A 20513-nucleotide genomic window follows, 5' to 3' on the forward strand; every position below is an offset into this window, starting at 1 on the left:
GCAACAGCATTAATGATAAAAAAATATTGTTGTTTTTGAATGTAGGGAATGCTTGCAGTCACACAAAGGAACTGCATTCATCAACGCACACTTCAAGCACGTTCTTATGTATTGCTTACATTAAACACCATTAAAATGTCAAATGCAATTCATGAGAGAAAATGTTAATATCCCTAAGATACTTTCAATTTAAATAATTTAATGTTATCACATGAACACTTTCTTTATGCTTTACATCAGAGTACACGCTTTACATTTTCAACCAATTAGGAAAAGGACAGCTGGGAGGAGCTTGATAATCGGGCTCAAATTCGGAAGATTGACAACAATCTGTCCAATAAGAACCGCTTAAGCGTGTTTGTTACTTTAGATTGTCCAATTACGTTTTAGATCGACCGTCTCCATTCTAACTAATGGACTACAGTTGAGCTTAACAGATGTCGCTGGTGTTCATAACTCTCTCCTCAGCGTGTCATTGAAACAGGCTTATATCACTGCCATAAACATCAAACAAAGTATTTATTTCGGAAGCATATTATACCCTTAAATTAAACTAGCTATGGCTGATACCGCAGTAGAGACGACCACAACCACCGAGATTTCAGCAAAGGTGAGTTTGATTAATTTGACTAGCTAACAACTTTACTCTTCAGCTAAGCCTGCATGAACACCAGCTAGCTAACTTGAGCTGTAATAGCAAGCTACAATAGCCAGCCGTGTAATAATAACCAAGTAGCTAGCTAACATTAATGTTTGTCACTGTCAATGGCTGAAACATAGTATGTATTTCTCAAACATTTAGTTAGCTATTTAACCTGTTCAATAACTTCGCTAGCTCCATTAGTAGTACTACATTGATTACTGCGTTGTTTTGATTTTGCAAGAAAGGACTTTCACTGTACTTCAGCACGTGACATTTAACTTCAACTATTGGCGACTTGGCCTGTGACTAACTTTCCTAACCAGCTAGTTTTATCGTTACATTTGCAATGTGGCTACTGTAGCAAGTTTAAGTTATTACTAGTTAGTAAACGTTAGCTAAAAAGCACCTCAAATTAAATGCGCTCGAGCTACACTGTTGCGCGATGGCGGGAAGGGATAACGTTAATCTTTCACAGTGCGATAGGAGTGTGCACGCTTATCTTTCTCGTAGGGAACAGCGATGCTAGTTCCCGATGCCTTCCGTTGTGTGCACTTTGGCAGTGGTCGGGCATGCGCCGCTAGTAAATACTGGAGATATGTAGAAAGGTTACTACAATTTTAACCATCCGAATTAAAGATGGCGACGAGTATATGGCCACATCGTGGTGGACATGCTTTAGTTGTGTCAGTGAGACAACCAAGAATAACATATTTTTAGGAGCTTAAAGAGAAGAAAGAGGTTGCCGAGGAGGTGATGGTGGAGAAGGAGAACGGCAGTGGGGACGCACCTGGCAATGAAACAGTGAGTTGATGCCGAAGTTTATTTCCTTGGGAGCCTCATGGCCTTTTGTCTTGGCCATCATCATACAGGTGTCTCCAGACACAGCCCCAACTACCCCACCCCCACTCACTACTCTTTGTTTATTTTGTGAAATGGCACAAATGTTTCTTATGGCATGTGTTGGACCTCATTTGCATTCCCTTTCCTTATTCTCAGGGGGAATTAAGTATAAACTGCAACATGTGCCCTGTTTAAACTCTGAAGCGTGTTGGCTGTAACTCTTGGGTTAACTTTTTCAGAATAATTTTCTGAAAGAAATTCCTTATCACTCATGCATACAATCAACCCACATTTATGTGAAATATTAAAGTTTGTCATTCTTTTATTCCTTCCCTCTAGCACACAAATGGTGCAGAGGAGACAAATGGTGCAAAGGAGAAGACAAATGGTGCAATTCATTCTGAAGTAACTCCAGAGGTTGAAGAGGATGGTAAATTCATGTCCCTCTTTGGACTAACAGCTGGATATATATTTTTTTATGTTTAATGGTTATTTGATACATGTGAGGTGCTTGAAGCCCATGTTTTTACTTCATGTATGAATGTGATTGCAGGAGAGGGAGAGGATGCAGAAGAAGATGCAGAAGAAGCTGCTGATGAGGTTGACCACCCTGTGAAGCGCCCAGCTGAGGATGAGGTACAGTTTTGTCTTATTTTTAAAACCGTCAATATACCCAATTTGTAAGTCGCTCTGGATAAGAGCGTCTGCTAAATGACTTAAATGTAAATGTAAATACAATAGTCTCACAGTAAAAGTTGAGCCATCTTTATTACTGTTTTATATCTGGCCACTAAGTTCTCTCCTCACTTAAAAAATGTTTATGTTTGCCCTCAGGAACAAGGGGAAACAAAAAAACAGAAAACAGAAAACGATGACTCAAAGGAAGCTGAAGTGGAGGCCTAGAACACTCCGTCTGTACTCTTCCGCAGCTCTGTCTACATGACGTTGTCAACTTCACCTTGTAGAGCTTGTGCTTTATGTATGTTTTACAGATTTTCTTTGCCCCCAAGATATTACATTGCACTGGAGTCCTTAAACATAGTGGCCTCCTCCCTTTTTTTATAAGATGTTATTTATTGGTTTCTTACGCAAAAAAAACTTGTGCAAATAGGATCCATGCTGTTTTATCAGTATGTTAGTTTGTGTCTGTATGAGTTAAGCACATTCTCTACGTTGTTACTGCTGACCAGTTGATTCAGGCAGGCAGCTGCACCCTTCTCCACATTTTCAAGGTGACCTCAGACTCACTAAAGACCAAAGATAAGTTTTAAGCAGGGGCTAATGGACTATTGTTAGCATTATTAGTTCAGGCTTTTTTAATACCTTTTGTTTAGTGCTGCTGCTAGTAGTTAATCCGTTGTCTGACTGATCTGTTAACACAACAATGGCACAAATAAAAGAACACCTCCGTGATCAAAGATGGCTTGATCCTGTTTTGGGGTCTGGCTTCTGCAATGTTAATTACCCCCTGTTAATTCTTAAGGCGTTGGTTATATGTTTTGTATTCATTTTAAAACAAGTTTGTACCCAAGATACTGTTTTTCTGTTTTATTATCAGCTATTTTTTGTCTGGTTGACTCAAATTGTCTACAATGGTCTTTATCAGAACAACATTCCCAACCTAGTGTTCTTTCTCTTCTAGTGCAGTTATATTTCATGATTGCTATTTGGTTGCTTCGGCCACTGCTTTGTATATTCTGGTTGTTGATGATTAAATAAGTCAGTCTTGTCTTTTTAACCATGGTGTTTTGTTTTTGCATACGCTGTAGTTAAATGTGCTGGATATTTCACCTCTGTTTAAAGGGCAATTCTGCCACTTTTCAACCTCTTATTCTTGATCTCCAGTGCCATACTAGTGTCTACATATCTGGAAACGGTACGTTTCCATGGTCTGCGGTTAAGGTCCTAAAAAGCGCTTCTCTGACATCACAGGGTAGATTTCAAAGTAAAAAAAATTAAATGTCAAACCCTGCCACGAGTTTCTAGCCATAGAGAGGATATTTTCTTTCTCCCCACGTCACTACGAATCTCAGGGTTTTGAAAAGCATTGCTTTAACTTTATCATCAGGTCGAATTTTGTAACTTTTTTTCTACAAAACAAATGCGCTGTTAAACACATGTAGACACTGGTATTGTGCTGGAGATAATGAAAATGAGGTTAGTGGTGGAATTGCCATGTAAGATGCTTTACACTGTTAACACAATTACAATTGTGCCTAAAATTAGTGTTTACAATGAAATAAGGGATGCTTTCAGTTAAAACAGTTCTAGCCATGTAAAGTATCTGATGTCAGTTGACTTAAGGCATACGACTGAATATGGATGGGAATAATTCAAGATTTTGTAACTCTGAAAGGGTGATACATCTGGATTTTGGCTTCTTTTTTTTCTCTCCATAGAACTACACTACACGTCAATCAATTGAAGTCCTGACGTGTTGCAGTTTAGACCCATCTAGTGGTGTAAACTGGTACTGTAGGTCAATTCCATGGTAGAATTTATTTTTGAGAATCGTTTTTGATAGAACCCCCATGTGGATAGAGGTTCTGATAATGACCAGTTATGAAGATCACATAGCTGTAAATCTAATACCAATATTTTACAAAAGGAAATTAAGCCTAAAGTACACATATGCATAATTATCTGCATAGAGGAGACCTAAGATGTGTGAAGTTCTATGATAGTGAGCTTAATAAAAAAGGACAAAAGCCCAAAAAGTAAAAATTATCATTTTAATTGAACTCAACCCTAAAGTAGCTGTTACAGTAATACAGTTAATATTGGAATTAAGGATGAAGAACATCAGAAAACACTATTGTAAAATACTAGAAATGTGTTGAATTGAAGCAAGTTGCAACAGCATGATGATCCATACAGTTGCTGTTTTCTCAAAAGAAACCAGTCAGAAACATGACATCATCATGGCACGTGTCCAGTCTGTTATGGAGGCTTTAGTGGTAGACCCTGATCAACATTCCGCTGAGGCATCAGCTCTAGATGACTCATGACAGTGGGGTGTTTCACGGTGGTGGGCATTTTAGTGAAACTTACAAATGAAGCTGAACGCAGGCATGAGTTATTGATAACAATTCATTTAAAAAAATGCCCGGAAACAGTCTTGGTGTCAACTAAGTGATGTTCAAGGTATGAAATGCCGAACAAGTTTTTTTAGCCTGTCATAGATTTTCTCAATTGAAAAGTAATTATGATTTCACCAATGTTTTATAATTGGCTGATTACATGAAATGTTATTTGAGCTGTTTATAATCAAATGAATTGAGTGAATAAATGCAGCAGCGTGTGATGAGACTGGATAACTAACTCAAATGTGAGAGGGTCACCAGTGAGCCAGTTTGGGTCGTGTGGTGAAACAAGCTTAAACCTTAACTAAAGCATGCGCCTTAGCGGTGAAAATAAGCACTTGCTGTTGGCAAATATGAACCCAAAAGTCTTCCCTCAAAGTTGTCCAGCGCCATCTTAAGCATAGTTCACATGCATCTTCCTGAATTCTTTCTTGCCACCAAAACAACAGATTTGTTGTTCTTCTTTTTTGTTCGGTTTCCGATGGAATGCCGAATCACACCCCAGTTTCAACTTCTCTTCCTGGTAATGACAAGAATCACTGTCATTACAACAGTCACGCCAGGAGCAAGGTGACAGGACAGAGTGATGTCCATGGCTTAGTAAAGGGTCCATCTCTGTGTGTATGTTTGTAAACGCATTAGTGAGTGTCAAGTCAAAATGGTAATAAATAATGACCATAATAATCTGAGTGCCTTGTGTGAAAGATGTAAAACCTCAGAGGCACAGTTTGGCTCTTTATTGTTCACATAGTACAAACTACATTGAGTGAGGGTGGTCCTATGGCTTGCATGTGTGTGTAAATGTACTGTAGATATGCTACTGTGCTTACATGAATTCAGGGCTTCAAGCAAAAGGTCATTGGTGACACATTCAGACAGTCCCTAAGCCTGCCTACAGTGGGATGATAGTGCGCTGACAGAGAAACAGGCAGGTAGACATTCCCTCGGACATCAGACCAAAACAGAAGATGCAGGGCATTGAGGCTACAGCGCATGCATATATTAGGCGAGGCCAAAACAATTAACCCCTTCAAAGATTGTTTAATTTTTTTCCTGATGTCCTGGGGAATAGGAGCTGTAGGGCCGTAATTATTTAGGCACGCACAAAATTAACATAAGTGCCGCTTTTTAGTGGAAATAATGGGAGAGAAATACATGGACACACTATAACACACTGACACCGCAGAACGGTGGCCTCTGTCAGTCTAAGCTCTAAGAGGAGCTATGCTAAGTAGTGCGAGAGAGTACAGTACTGTATATGCTTTGCAGAGAGACAGAGTGTGTAGGCTATACGCGGTGAGCGTTGTGACAGAAGGCTGCAGTGTGATAGTGTGTAGTGCAATGTGAGACAAGGGGGGGGTCTAAATGTGCACCAGTAGTGGCTGGGCCTCACTTTCGGAAGGCTCACCCTCAGGGGGGGGCAGGTGGTACACCACGCAGAGGGAGGAGTACAGACAGCCCACAAATGACATCGCGCTAGAAAAGTACATCACTCCCTGGGCCCCGCCCACCAGCGAGGTCAGAGGTCCCATCGCCACGGAGACTATGATCTGAGCTAGGAAGTACTGGCAGCTGAGCAGAGAGATGTCCACCCCCATCCCTCTCCTGGTCCCTTCCTCTGACGAGCCACAGAACTACACAAACGGAGAGAGATGGCACATGTATGATTGATACTGTGAACACTTTTACAACAAACACATTTTTACAAATAAATCTATAAAGACAGTACTGTATCAAAACACTTGACCAATACTGTATAAAATACTTTCACAAAAACCCAATTCAGAACATTATATAATATGTTCACATTTATGTGTTGTATTCAGTGTATACCCATTCATATTCACTAACCTGTGGGCTCTGGTAGTATTCACACAGCAGAGAGTAAGGCAGTGTGCACAGAGAGGAGAAGAGCACCCCGTAGGTGACACAGAGCGACAGCACCACATAGAGGTTGGTGGAGAGTGTAGCAAGGCCCGTGCCAAGGCCAAACGCCAGGTAGGCAAAGAAATAGAGAGAGCGGAGGGAAAAACGCTCCTCCAGCTTCTCCAGTATGGCTATGAATAGAAACAAGAGGAGAGGAAGATAACAGAAGGGGAAAGCCTGTAAAACAACTATATCTGATAAAGAATCTAAATGATGGCTGTTGTGTGAGGTGTGTGTTCTATTTCTGTGTTTTTGTGAGTGTGTGGAATGTTGAGTGGATTTACACTTGCTACCAGACTGAATAATCCGCTGAACATGCTCAACAGTGACGATGCGGCAGTTAGCCAGAGCCTCCCTTCTTCCTCCTCCGTCAGTCCATAAGGTCCCACTGGCCATGGACAGTGGCCTCGGACAGTTAGTATCACTGATATTTGGCAGTCTCTGCAATGTATATAGGCTCACAGTACTTGGCCTCAATTTTGCAGGCCTGCCTAAGACTTAAGCAAAGTAATTGGCTAGGTATGGTTATTTTTCAGCTGTAATAGGCAGCATAGCTGTTTAGAGAACAGGGTGTTTTCTGTATCCTTAAGTGTCCATGCATAGAAAGACCTTTGAAATGTTTGAATCTTTCTTGAAATAATGTGATTTGTGGATTCAAATAAAGTATTTAAAAATGTGTGTTTCTTTTTTTGTTTATGAGTGTACTGGTGTGTGTGTGTAGGACTCACCTGAGTAAAAGGCAGCACTGAATGCATAGATGCACATGCCCCAGCAGCCCATGCTGACCCCAGCATTGTAGCGTTGGTAGGCCTCAGAGTCATGGGGTGCTCTGGGGTCTCCCTCAAACACTACCTCCCCCATGAAGTCAGTGTAGAACAGCAGCATGCCCTCAAAGGACAGCCAACCTATAGGATCAAGACAGGGTGGCAGATGGCTCATGTTTACATAGACATACTCACACAGCTTCCACTGGAGTACAGATAGGTTAAAATCATCAGTGATGATGTCACCGCAACCTTAGTGAGCGTACAGACAATAAAACACAAGCACGAGTGACAAGACTCACCCAAGAAATGGTTAGTGCATAGGCTGCGCAGTGACGGAGGCATCCTGTAGATGGCGATACACAGTAGCCTCATTGACATCTGTGAATCTGCTGTCTCCACATTTTCACTCAGGTCACTCTCATAGCGCACCCCATTCAGCAGAATGTTTGCCACCTTTATTACAGGAGGAAGAAGAATCAGAAACATGAATTATCTCAACATGATGATTTGTTAAACTAAGAGAAATTAAACTCCAGGCTGACCTGCTGACTGAAGGTGACGGTTCTTCTGCGGCCATTTTCCAGCCCTTCACTCTGGATCACCATTGGCTCCTCCACAAGCGCAAGGCTCTGAGGGCGCTTCAGGATACCAGCGGACGAACCTCGATGGGACCCTGCCTCCATCTGAGCCTCCCCGGCCTGAGCCCCGGCCTGGGATCCTGCCCCAGCCAGGGTCGCTGTCCCAGCCACGGTTAGTGCTCCAGCCTGGGCTACTGCTCCAGACTGTGACCCAGTTCCAGGTTGAGATCCCTGGAGAGGTGGGGTGTCCCCTGGAGGCAGTGGTCGGGCTGCAGTGTCCTGGTCAAGGGGCTGTGGAGATGGCTGTCCGGTGTAGCAGTCGATGAGCACACTGTCTATATAGGAGGTTCCCAGGGATGAGGCGAACTCATTGATGCCAGTGAGAGAGTTATCCCGACTGATAAAGCTGCCATATTTAGGAGTAAGGGGGCTGAGGGGGGAGATGGGGCTGGTGAGGCCGGCACAGAGGCGTGCATTGGCACTGCAGGAGTGTGCCATGGGGTTGGGGTTTGAGGGGCAGGGTTCAGAGAACTGGTAGCTATAAAGCCTCTCCTCTGCCTCTTCCTCCTCCAATCCCAGGCTTGCCCCCGGAGGGACGGGGGGAGAGGGAGGCAGAGGGAGGATGGGGCTCTTTAGAGAGTTTTTAGAGTTCTTCTGAGGCTGCGTCTTTGGCAGGGGCCGCTCAGGGATGCTGTTGAGGGTCATGCACGTGGCAATGACTAATGTGACACTGGTGAACATGTAGATGACTCGAAGTTGACCTCCCATTGACCTCCCAAACTCAGTGTGGTCCCAATTAATTCCACCCACGATGTACCCGAATCCACCACCCAGGCCTGCATAGAGTGTGTGGGACATAATCATCATAGAACTGGTCATCATATCAGTGACATTGATTATGCTATCACTATCAAATCTTAGACATATTTTATATGTTATGTTTAACTCTACATTGTCAGAAGTGTTTTATATGTACATTTTACTGTCTCACCTACCAGTGGTGAGTGTTATAGCCAGCCAGTAGTGTATAGCGTTCCCTGACTGACCAGTAGTTAGTGCATACAGTGCTCTCTAACCTGCCAGCAGTGCGTGAATATTGAGGCCACGGTCCTGGTCCTCTGGCAGGCACACGTCCATCATGTAGGCGTGGCTGGGATTATCTGCCGAGTCCGCACAGAAGTCCATCAGAACCACTCCACAAATAGTTAGTATGATGCCCCACTTGTGATTGGTTGCTGTGTCTGCCACCGCAGCTCCAATGTCTCGCCCATTCAGCACCATTGTCAAACCAAGCAGAGCTCCTACAAAGTTAAAACAGAGAACTCCACTTCAGGACTACAATATTAGTTAAAAACAGGAACAGAGTTTCACCAGAGGAGGGAGAACCTTGCAAGACAGAATATTCCTTACCAACAGCCAAGGCTAAAATAAACGGTCTCCGACGGCCAAAGCGGGATGTACAACGATCACTCCAAGCTCCTAGGAGAGGCTGGACCAGGAATCCTAAAAACCATGAGGAGAAATTAGAAGGATTTAGTGGCACTCAAATGGGCAATGCTGATGGGAACAGCAATATAATCTAACTCTACTATTCAAAGCACAGTTATGCATTATCTTTATCTAATCAAACAGGACTTTCTGTATCGACTTCATCTCTCCCTGACACTTCATTACCCAATATAGGACTGATGAACCACACCAGGCTGTAGAACTCTTCGGGCAGACCCATCTGTAGCAGGACAGGGGTGACATAGGCCGTCTCCATGGCGTAGCTGAACTCAATGCCAAACAGGACACAGCCGTTGAAGAGCAGCTCAGGGAAGGTGCGGCGAGGAGGCATCTCACTGAGGTCCAGCTGATCTAGGGGGCAGGGGGTGTTGGGCGGGGGGGGCGGGGACGGTCTGATAAGCTTCCGCCGCTTCGGGTGTCTCTGGAAGTTGTTGGCACGGTGACTCAGGAGGCGTGTGGTAGACGATGGGAAGCTGACAGTCTTGGGCATGGAGCTCCTCCAGAGGCCATCATTTGTGGCACCCAATGACTTCTCTGATGACCTCCCTCCTGGGCTGGCCAACAGGGGGTCACTGGGGGTGCCCATTCCTGGAGATGACATCACTCTGCTGGGCCCAGTTTACTCTGGACACACTAGGAGATTCTCATTCATAGATCAAAATGCAATCACATTAAAGTTCAAAAGATAAATGTACCATTGTATGAGGAGGAATACTTTACTGTAAGGATGTAAGGAGGCATATCAATAACAGAATTGCAGTAATTCCATCCATAAAGTATTAGTAGCTTTGGCAAGCTACTTTTAGAGGACACTCAAGGTAACATCTGCTCATATGGCTAGTACTGTAAAACAGGAGAGGAATAGTAGACACCAAGGTAATCGGCGGTAAGGCCACTGCCAGCCTATGATGGCACTATACTCCTCATGGGCAAGACGCACTGCAACAAATGTGCATGTTGATGGTGATGTGCACAAAACCCATGTGCTCTAGTACAGCAGTGTGGTATGCGGCATCGTCGCTCACCGTGGCTTTTTCCGTTTAGATTTTTCATGGTTGTATTTTGCCCATGTTCCAAGCTAATCGGATGCGTAGGAGCCATAAAAAGCCATTGGCACAAATCGTCTCAAATAATACGTTTTAACATGCAAGGCTACACATTATTTATTTGTGAAACACACGTCCTTAAACATTAAACATGCTTGGCATGTGACTACGGCTTGATAGGTCTGGTTTGTCATCATTTATTTTCCAATTGTCATCGACGTTATGCTCGTTGACTTGAAAACATTTTTGTTCTCGAGTCAAGGTGAAGATTATTCAATCGAATTAACACATGGTCCTAGACAGGGCAGAGCGTGCAAATTGAAACGTTAAAGAAATTACCTTATCACCGTTTCTCTGTCATTTATTTCAGTATTCTCTGTTGGTAAACAAGTCAATCATATTTATGATTTAGAATATTTACGTTGGATGAGAGAAATATGTTTGTTTTTTCCTTAGATGCAGTCATCTCCCTTCTTTATCCTCCGTCCCTTTTCCTTCCCCCTCTCTCTCCCTTCCCGTCCCTCACCCGTGACGTCACCATCACCCCTCCTGTTCCCTGCGCTTGGTTCTTGGTAGACCTGCAGCCTCAGCACCAATACATATGAAGTTAGCGTCATCCATATTTAAAGGCCCAGTGCAGTCAAAACATGACTGTGTTAAATATATATCCACACTATGAGGTTGGAAGAATGGCACTGGAGGGGATGGATGCCGTTTTATGGCCTACTAAGCAATTGTGCTATTTTGTGTGTTTTTTCGTGTTGTTTGTAGCTCATTTTGTACATCATGTTTATTTCCGTTAATGAGTCTGACCCAAAGGATATAATGTTGCTCCCGGACAAAGGCCAAATCCTCATCATTCGCATGAAGAAAATAAGTAAATACAGGGGCCTCAGGTCATGGTGCCTTGTGAGAATTCGTCAGTGAGTGGGTAACCCGCTTATACCATCATTCTATTGGCCAATGTGCAATCACTGGAGAATAAACGCGATGAGCTCGGTTCGAGACTATCCTACCAACGGGACATTAAAAACTGTTATATCTTGCGTTTCACAGAGTGGTTGCTGAACGACAACACAGATAATATACAGTTGTCTGTTTTTTCCGTGCATCTGCAAGACAGAACAGCTACGTCCGGTAAGACAAGGTGTGTGGGTGTGTGTTTATTTTTCAATAACAACTGGTGCGCAATGTTTAATATTAAGGTAGTCTCGAGGTATTTCTTGCCTGAGGTAGAGTACCTCATGATAAGCTGTAGACCACACAATATACCAAGAGAGTTTTTATATTTTTCGTAGCTGTCTATTTACCTCCACAAACCAACGCTTGCACAAAGGACCGCACTCAACAAGCTTTTAAGGCCATAAGCAAACAAGTAAATGCTCATCCAGAAGCGAGGGGACATTAATGCAGGGAAATTTAAATCCACTTTACCTAATTTCTACCAGCATGTCACATGTGCAACCAGAGGAGGAGAAAAATAAACAAAAAAAAGTCTAGATCACCTTTACTCCACACACAGATGCGTACAACGCTATCCATCACCCACCATTTGGCAAATCTGACCATAATTCTATCCTCCTGATTCCTGCTTACAAGCAAAAACTAAAGCAGGTGACTCAGTGACACACTCAATTCGGAAGCGGTTAGATGACGCGGATGCAATGCGACAGGACTGTTTTGCTAGCACAGACTGGAATATGTGCCAAGATTCATCCAATGGCATTGAGGAACAGTGGTGTAAAGTTCTTAAGTAAAAATACTTTAAAGTACTACATAAGGTTTTTTGGTATCTGTACTTTGCTATTTATATTTTTGGCAACTTTTACTAAACTACATTCCTAAAGAAATAATGCACTTTCTACTCCGTACATTTTCCCTCACACCCAAAAGTACTCTTTACATTTTGATAGGAAAATGGTCCAATTCACACACTTATCAAGAGAACATCCCTGGTCATTCCTACAGCCTCTGATCTGGCGGACTCACTAAACACAAATGCTTAGATTGTAAATTAGTGTTGGAGTGTTCCCCTGGATGTCCCTCAAAAATTGTGCTCTCTGGTTTGCTTAATATAAGGAGAGTTGAAATGATTTATACTTTTGATACTTAAGTACATTTGAGCAATTCCATTTACTTTGATACTTAAGTATATTTAAAACCCGAATACATAGACTTTTACTCAAGTAATATTTTACTACTATTGCGTGACTTTTACTTGAGTCATTTTCTATTAAGGTATCGTTACTTTTACTCAAGTATGACTATTGAGTACTTTTTTCCACCACAGTTAGAGTATTTTATTTTATCTTTAATTGACTAGGCAGGTCAGTTAAGAACTAATTCTTATTTTCAATGACGGCCTAGGAACATTGTGTTAATTGCCTTGTTCAGGGGCAGAACGACAGATTTTTACCTCGTCAGCTCGGGGATTCGATCTTGCAACCTTTCAGTTACTAGTCCAACACTCTAACCACTCGGCTACCTGCCGCCCCTTGAGGAGTATACCACCTCAGCTTCATCAAAGTTCATTGATGACATCGTCCCCACAGTGACCATACGTACATATCCCAACCAGAAGTCATGGATCACAGGCAACACCAACACCGAGCTGAAGGCTAGAGCTGTCGCTTTCAAAGAGCGGGACACTAATCCGGACGCTTATAAGAAATCCCGCTATGCCCTCACATGAACCATCAAACAGGCAAAGTGTCAATACAGGACTAACATTGAATCATACTATACTGGCTCTGACACTCGTCGGTTGTGGCAGAGCTCGCAAACTATTACGGACTACAAAGGAAAATCCAGCCACCTGCTGCCCAGTGATGCGAGTCTACTAGATGGGCTAATTGCCTTTTATGCTCGAGTCCAGGCAAGCAACACTGAAGCATGCATGAGAGCACCAGCTGTTCCGGATGACTGTGCGATCACGCTGTCTGTAGCAGATGGGAGCAAGACCTTTAAACAGGTCAGCATTCACAAGGCTGCGGAGTCAGACAGATTAACAGGACGGGTACTCAGAGCATGCGCGGACCAATTGGCAAGTGTCTACACTGACATTTTCAACCTCTCCATGACCGAGTCTGTAATACCTACATGTTTCAAGCAGACCACCATAGTCCCTGTGCCCAAGAAAGCGACGGTAACCTGCCCAAATGATTACCGCCCCGTAGCACTCACGTCAGTAGCCGTGAAGTGCTTTGAAAGGCTGGTCACAACAGCATCCTCCCGGACACCCTAGACCCACTCCAATTCGCATACCACCCCAACAGATGACAATCTCAAATCGCACTACCCTATCCCACCTGGACAAAAGGAACACCTATGTGAGAATGCTGTTCATTGACTCCAGCTCAGCGTTTAACACCATAATGCCCACAAAGCTCATCACTACTCCAACAAGCCTGGGACTTAACTCCCTCTGCAACTGGATCCTGACGGGCCACCCCCAGGTGGTAAGGATAGGCAACAACACATCTGCCACACTGATCCTCAATACGGGGGCTCCTCGAGGGTACGTGATTAATTCCCTCCTGTACTCCCTGTTCGCCCACAACTGCGTGGCCACGCACAACAACATCATTAAGTTTGCTGACGACAACGGTGGTAGGCCTGATCACCAACAACGATGAGACAGCCTTTTGGGATGAGATCAAAGACCTGGCAGTGTGGTACCAGGACAACAACCTCTCAACGTGAGCAAGCCAAATTAGATGATCGTGGACTACAGGAAAAGGAGGGCCCGAAAAGGCCCCTATTCACATCGACAGGGCTGTTGTGGAGCGGGTCGAGATTTTCAAGTTCCTTGGTGTCCACGTCACCAACAAACTATCATGGTCCAAACACACCAAGACAGTTGTGAAGAGGGCACGACAACACCTTATCCCCCTCAGGAGACTGAAAAGATTTGGTATTGGTCCCCAGATCCTCAATTTCTACAGCTGCACTGTCGAGAGCACCCTGACCAGTTGCCTGACCGAATGGTATGGCAACTGCTCAGCGTCTGACCATAAGGAGCTACAGAGGGTAGTGCGTACGGCCCAGTACATCACTGGGGCCAAGCTTCCTGCCCTCCAGGACCTTTATACTAGGAGATGTCAGAGGAAGGCTCCAAAAATGGTCAAGGACTCCAGTCACCCAAGTCATAGACTGTTCTCTCTGCTACTGCACGGCAAGCGGTACCAGAGCACCAAGTCTTGGTCCAAAAGGCTCCTTAACAGCTTCTAACCCCAAGCCATGAGACTGCTGAACAATTAATCAAATGGCCACCTGGACCATTTGCATTGCCCCCCTCCCCCTTTGTTTTTACACTGCTGCTACTTGCAGTTTATTATCTATACATAGCCACTTTACCCCTACCTACACTACCTTTCAAAGGTTTGGGGTCACTTAGAAATGTCATTGTTTCTGAAAGAAAAAAACTATTTGTTTGTCCATTAAAATAACATCAAATTGATCAGAAATACAGTGTAGACATTGTTAATGTTGTAAATGACTATTGTAGCTGGAAACGGCTGATTTTGAATGGAATATCTACATAGTTGCTGATAATGGGCCTCTGTATGCCTATCACTCCTGTGTTCCAATGGCACGTTGTGTTAACTAATCCAAGTTTATCATTTTAAAAAGGCTCATTGATCATTAGAAAACCCTTTTGCAATTATGTTAGCACAGCTGAAAACTGTTGTCCTGATTAAAGAAGTAATAAAACGGACCTTCTTTAGACTAGTTGAGTATCTGGAGCGATTACAGGCTCAAAATGGCCAGGAACAAAGAACTTTCTTCTGAAACTCGTCACTCTATTCTTGTTCTGAGAAATTAAGGCTATTCCATGTGCGAAATTGCCAAGAATCTGAAGATCTCGTAGAACGTTGTGTACTACTCCCTTCACAGAACAGCACAAACAGTCTCTAACTAGAATAGAAAGGTGTGGGAGGTCCCGGTGCACAACTGAGCAAGATGACAAGTATATTAGAGTGTCTAGTTTGAGAAACAGATGCCTTACAAGTCCTCAACTTGGTGTTTTGCTGGCAGGTCTAGTTCATAGTTCTGTCCTTCACGCTCATATCATTCCCCGACAGTCCTAGCAAAATTATTACTTGAGAAATTGCTCTTTGCTGTGCTATTGTCATTTTTTTTTTGTGTAATATTTAAATTGAAAACAATCGCAGTAAGGTACTTAACTGTTAGCCAGAAATTATTTTATATTGAGATAAAAACAGCTGCATTGGACCTTTAAAATTATTGCCAACAATAACTAATAGTTAAAAGCAGTACCGATATGTCGACCATTTACCATACAAATAAGCCTGGGCTCAGACTACCTAGACAAACATCTGCATTTGGTTTTTGTGGTGTCCAGACAGTTTTAGCCCAATACGCAATGGAGTTTCATAGAAATGCTCTCTGGTAGAAGTATAGTAGCCTAGTAGTTTTATTTTCATAAACCATAATGAGCAACATGAAAGCTGATGCCAATACTGTGTCTCCTCCTGTTAATCTTTGATCTCACTAACATTTCATAATAGAACACTTGCCACACCTTTGTTAACTTATGCAACTTGTAAACCCCAGCCCCTATCGAAGCACAAGGTCTGATAACACCAGGCTCAGAGAGTTTCTATCTACAAGCCATCAGACTGCTGAACACTTGAACTGGACTGACAACCTGCTCTGATTCTCAGCAAAGTAGCACACATGCACTCAACTCACACCCACCAACACAGACATGCACACACATCTGCTGCTACCAAACTCTTATTGAGTACCACAGTATGAGTCATAATACCCATAAAACCTAGCGGTAAAACCCGGAAATGGTTCCAACCATTTTTCCACCATTCATTTTTCCATAGGGGATTTTAGAACTACTGCATTTAAGGTCTGTGTTTCGTGTAGGCTTACTCTGGCTTGATGTTTTGATAACCGTGCAAATCTCTCTCGGGCAAGAAAACTTTTAACAATGCATTTGCCTGTAATTACCCCCCCCCCCCCCAAAAAAAAAGTAATACTAATTAGCCGCTAATGTGGCTATCATACAGAACTACACATCCTGTCCCAAGCTTTGATGTAATCACTCAGGGTGCAGGGTGGGGAAAAAAACTCCACATTTCTCCATGCAAACTCTCATCGACAAGCTTTAAGTAACCTAACAAGTAAATGATATCAATTATTTACACAAACAAAGGCTAGGGATACAGCTAGCTAAATATCGCCTGGTGGGCTAGCAAGTTAGGTACCTTGGTTGGCGAGTTGGCTACATTAGCTAATGCTGTACTGTATCTCACCATGGGATAGTCAGACTTTCCCAATAGGCATATTCGATAGCATGTTAGCGCTAATGTTAAATATTCCTGCCCTGGTGGACTAGTTAGCATGTCACCATCCGTGGTGTCTGGGGGAAACTCTGACTACACGAATGATGAGCTAATGTAACTACCTAGCTAAACGTTACCTAAATATTCCTGCCCTGTTGGGCTAACATTAGCTAGCATGTTACCACATGTAAAAGTTAACTGGCTAGCTCACAAAGGACTTGTGGGCTCAATGTTTTCCCTTTCAAAACAAATGCCTTTGTTCCAGGAGTGCATCTGTTGTACATGGCTAATATGTGTGAAGTCAGTTATGCATGTCAGCAGGGATGGAAATCAGGCTAGTACTTTTCAAACTGGAATAGGAGACAATGTGCCAAATTAGCCTGACACAGCAGTGAAATTTTGCATTTCTAAACATTGCATGCCACAGATTTAGGACCTGAATGTTACCGGGGCTGGAGGAAATCGTAGTCTGCTGGCCAGTACATCTCAGGCTTTTTCAGAAGATCCCCTATTGCTGTTGGTCCTTCTCAGTGACCTCATGGTTAAGGGTTGTAACTTTCCTCTTTGGAATCAGAAGTACAGCCATATACTGTAGCTAATTGCAATACTTACCCTAGACTGATCATTTTTCCATTCCAGCAGAAATGTCCCATCCACATAGTTGTCACGTCTACTCCCACTCCTCGTTGTCACCAGTTGTCTCATCATTGCGTACACCTGACACCATCGTTACGCGCACCTGTGCCTCATGACACTCACCTGGACTCTATCACCTTCCTGATTACCTCCCCTATATCAGACCAGCCTTTGTGATTGAAGTTATGTTAACTACATTACTTCAGTTGGCTGCTTTGAGTGAAACCTCAAGGTAACCTAATCTATTCTAGGAGCCTGTTTGTGTATGGTCTTTATTAATTGTTCACTTGTTTTTCAACCATGTCAGCTACAGGCAGGGATGACTGGGGCCTTCAGGGGGTAAGAAATAATTGAAACATCACAGCTACTGCAACTGAAGCCAATGGGGAAAGTTAAGTAAATTACCCTTATTTAGGGTTGCACATTTTGGGGAATATTCATAGGTGGAAACTTTCCATGGGAATTAATGGAAATATGTGTGTGTGTGTGTGTGTGTGTTTTTTGACTTGGATATTTATATGGAGACAAACATAGACCTTAACATAAGTAGACATAATTGCAAATGATTAAATCCTTCCAATAGAGAAATTTAATGTGGGGTTACAAAATTAACTTTAATTAAATTAGTAGACTCTTCACATGGGATGATTTCACTGAAGAACAAAAGGGAATATTGACTGTCCCGTGTATGCTGTGACGTGCAAGGGCTAGAGGCAGAAGGCTTCATGCTTCTTTATGTATGTCAGGACTGCAGTTTGTTCTGCTTGGCGCAACAGTGAAGTGGGCAGGGCAGTACGGATTTCTTCTTACACCTGCAAGCAGCATCTGAACATCAGACAGTATGGCATTGTCTCCCTCAAGCCGTGTAATGGCTACTGCTATAGGTTTCAGGCTTCTTACCATTCTCCCAAAATGCTTCAACCAGAAGGATCCTCTTGATGGGGCTGTCCATATCGGCAGACTGATGTGGCCATTTCTTGGCGAGACTCCTTCCCCTCCAGGTGACTGTCAAACTTGACAACACAACCCCAAAGGGTGTTTATGGGCAACTTCAATATGGTGCTCTTATTCTTCTCACTTTGCTTGGTGAGGTAGGTTGCTGCTGTAATGTGATGACCCATCACATACCTAACCAATTCCTTGGTTCTCTTGTAGAGTTTCCTTTTCAGTGCCATGATGTCCTTGAGGAACAGATTCAATGCATGAGCAGCACAGCCAATGGTTGACGTGAGGGTTGGACTCCACTTTAGACCAAGCAGCCTTCACGTTTGCAGCATTGTCGGTCATCAGTACAAATACCTTCTGTGGTCCAAGGTCATTTGATTGCCTTCAGTTCAACTGCAATGTAGAGACCGGTGTGCCTGTGCTCTTATAGAATACTGGTTGAGGGGTGGAAATGTAGTTAATTATTCCTTTCCCACAAACATTCGATCACCCATCAGATGATTGTAATTGTCTGCTTTCTGATATGCTTGACCTTCACTTGAACTCTATTGAACTCTGCATCCAGCAAATGAGTAAATAAAGCAAGTCTGCTTGGAGTGGTGTATGCTGGGCAAAGAACATTTCCGAAATCTCTTCCAATACACATTACCTGTGAGCATCAGAGGTGTACCAGTTATGTACACAGCTCGAGCAAAACATTATCAGCATTTCTGACGAGGTTCCTCCATTTGAGTTAAAAAAAAATTGGATTCTAGGAGGACCATGAGCTGTTGCTATTGAATAGAAGTAGAGGGACATTTGTCAGAGGCTGCTTGTTGTGAGGGAATTTTATGCACTTGGCCAGATTCTGCACCTTTGTTGCATTCTTCACATGATTTGGCACAGTATTTGCAAATGTACACAGCTTTTCCTTCTATATTAGCTGCAATGAAATGTCTCCATGCATCAGTGCCCGTGGTATTTTCCTGTAAAGATTAGAAAAGGAGTAAAAAATACAATTCCATGTACAGATAATTAGTTAAGCGGTTAGATTAAACAACTCCTTTGTAAGATAAATGAAACATGTATGGAAACAGGTTTATTAACACTCAGTTAGCAGGCTCAAGCAAACTAAAACGCACATGGTAGCAAACACTAACTAGCAGATTGTTAACAAGTTAGAAATGATAACACTTTGCTGGAGGCTACTATTTACTAGTTAACAAAACATAATGTATGTCATATAAAATATATTCACACCACCCAGTATTGTAATTTAAAACTTACCAGAAACCATGCAGTCCTTGGCTCAGACAGTAGTAGTATGGGCTCGATAGCATCTCATTAGTGCAAGATCTTGATAATCAGCTGTATATGTGAGGGAAGAATGCACTGTACATGCAGAGGGTTGCAATTGGGGATAGTTTAACCAAAATATGCCCAAAGACCTAGAACTGGCTTGTGTATCCAACAAAGGTCCACTGTCAAGTAACTTTTGTGGTGGGAATTTTGCTTAAAATCAGTCATCCCATGGAAATGTTTGCAACCCTACTTGTATGTAATATAACCTTTTCTGGGAAGTGTGTGCACGTATGAACTGTGGACCATTGCCTTCCCTGAAAACAGGTCCTGACAGGAGGAGCAAAATGAGTGTCAGAGGTTGTCATGCTGGATGGTGCTGGAGGCTTTGGTTGTCCACACAGCTAAGTAAAGATGGTCTTCACGGAGGCTATAAAATCCTCTGTCCTTGATAGAGAAATCCTTCTACTTCACTGCCTCTTCAATGGTAAGGTCCCTTGCACCGTAGGAACACTTTACCTCCAGCACTGCTGTGGTGCCCACCAGACCATCCAGTGAGGCACCCAGGATCCCAGACCTGTGACAGAGGGCTGTGTACAGGGCCTCTACTGACTGCACCTGTTTGGGCACAGCTGGCTTCCTCCACTTGCATTCCACATCTGCAAGGTCAACATTGAACCGCCAAGATAAGCTGCATGGCTACACTTACAAGCTCCACAGTCATTCACATGTGGTAGAGTGAATCAGCTGGTCACATATAGAGACCTGGCAGGCTAAGTGCCACATGCCTTTCAATGCAAGAAATGTGCTATATACTGTGAATTGATGTAAAATATATCACTAGCCACTTTAAACAATGCTACTTAATGTTTACATACCCTACATTACTCACCTCATATGTATATACTGTACTCTATACCATCTACAGCATCTTGCCTATGC

At 43.1% G+C, this 20513-nt stretch overlaps 2 protein-coding genes across 5 annotated transcripts; one reads left to right on the plus strand and one right to left on the minus strand.

Moving 5' to 3' along the window:
- The first annotated feature begins 411 nt into the window (after positions 1-411).
- Positions 412-3221, plus strand: si:ch211-222l21.1 (prothymosin alpha). Its single transcript, XM_064968956.1, has 5 exons — positions 412-610; positions 1361-1444; positions 1823-1913; positions 2037-2119; positions 2318-3221. Exons 1-5 carry the CDS (start codon positions 560-562, stop codon positions 2384-2386), a joined length of 378 nt encoding a protein of 125 aa, XP_064825028.1. The 5' UTR covers positions 412-559; the 3' UTR covers positions 2387-3221.
- Positions 3222-4201: 980 nt separating this feature from the next.
- Positions 4202-10888, minus strand: slc45a1 (solute carrier family 45 member 1). 4 transcript variants are annotated; one of them, XM_064968952.1, is made up of 9 exons: positions 10732-10888; positions 9512-9979; positions 9248-9340; positions 8914-9138; positions 7802-8673; positions 7559-7712; positions 7221-7397; positions 6418-6623; positions 4202-6200 (listed from the first exon to the last, which is right to left on the minus strand). In XM_064968952.1, exons 2-9 carry the CDS (start codon positions 9945-9947, stop codon positions 5928-5930), a joined length of 2436 nt encoding a protein of 811 aa, XP_064825024.1. In that variant the 5' UTR covers positions 9948-9979; positions 10732-10888; the 3' UTR covers positions 4202-5927. The 4 variants fall into 4 exon arrangements, with proteins under 4 accessions (XP_064825024.1, XP_064825025.1, XP_064825027.1 ...); XM_064968953.1 differs by having other exon boundaries at positions 9512-9989; XM_064968955.1 differs by having other exon boundaries at positions 4202-5086; positions 5975-6200; positions 9512-10888.
- Between the last annotated feature and the right edge of the window lie 9625 nt (positions 10889-20513).

Source organism: Oncorhynchus masou, chromosome 6, assembly GCF_036934945.1.
Source record: "Oncorhynchus masou masou isolate Uvic2021 chromosome 6, UVic_Omas_1.1, whole genome shotgun sequence".
NCBI lineage: Eukaryota > Metazoa > Chordata > Actinopteri > Salmoniformes > Salmonidae > Oncorhynchus > Oncorhynchus masou.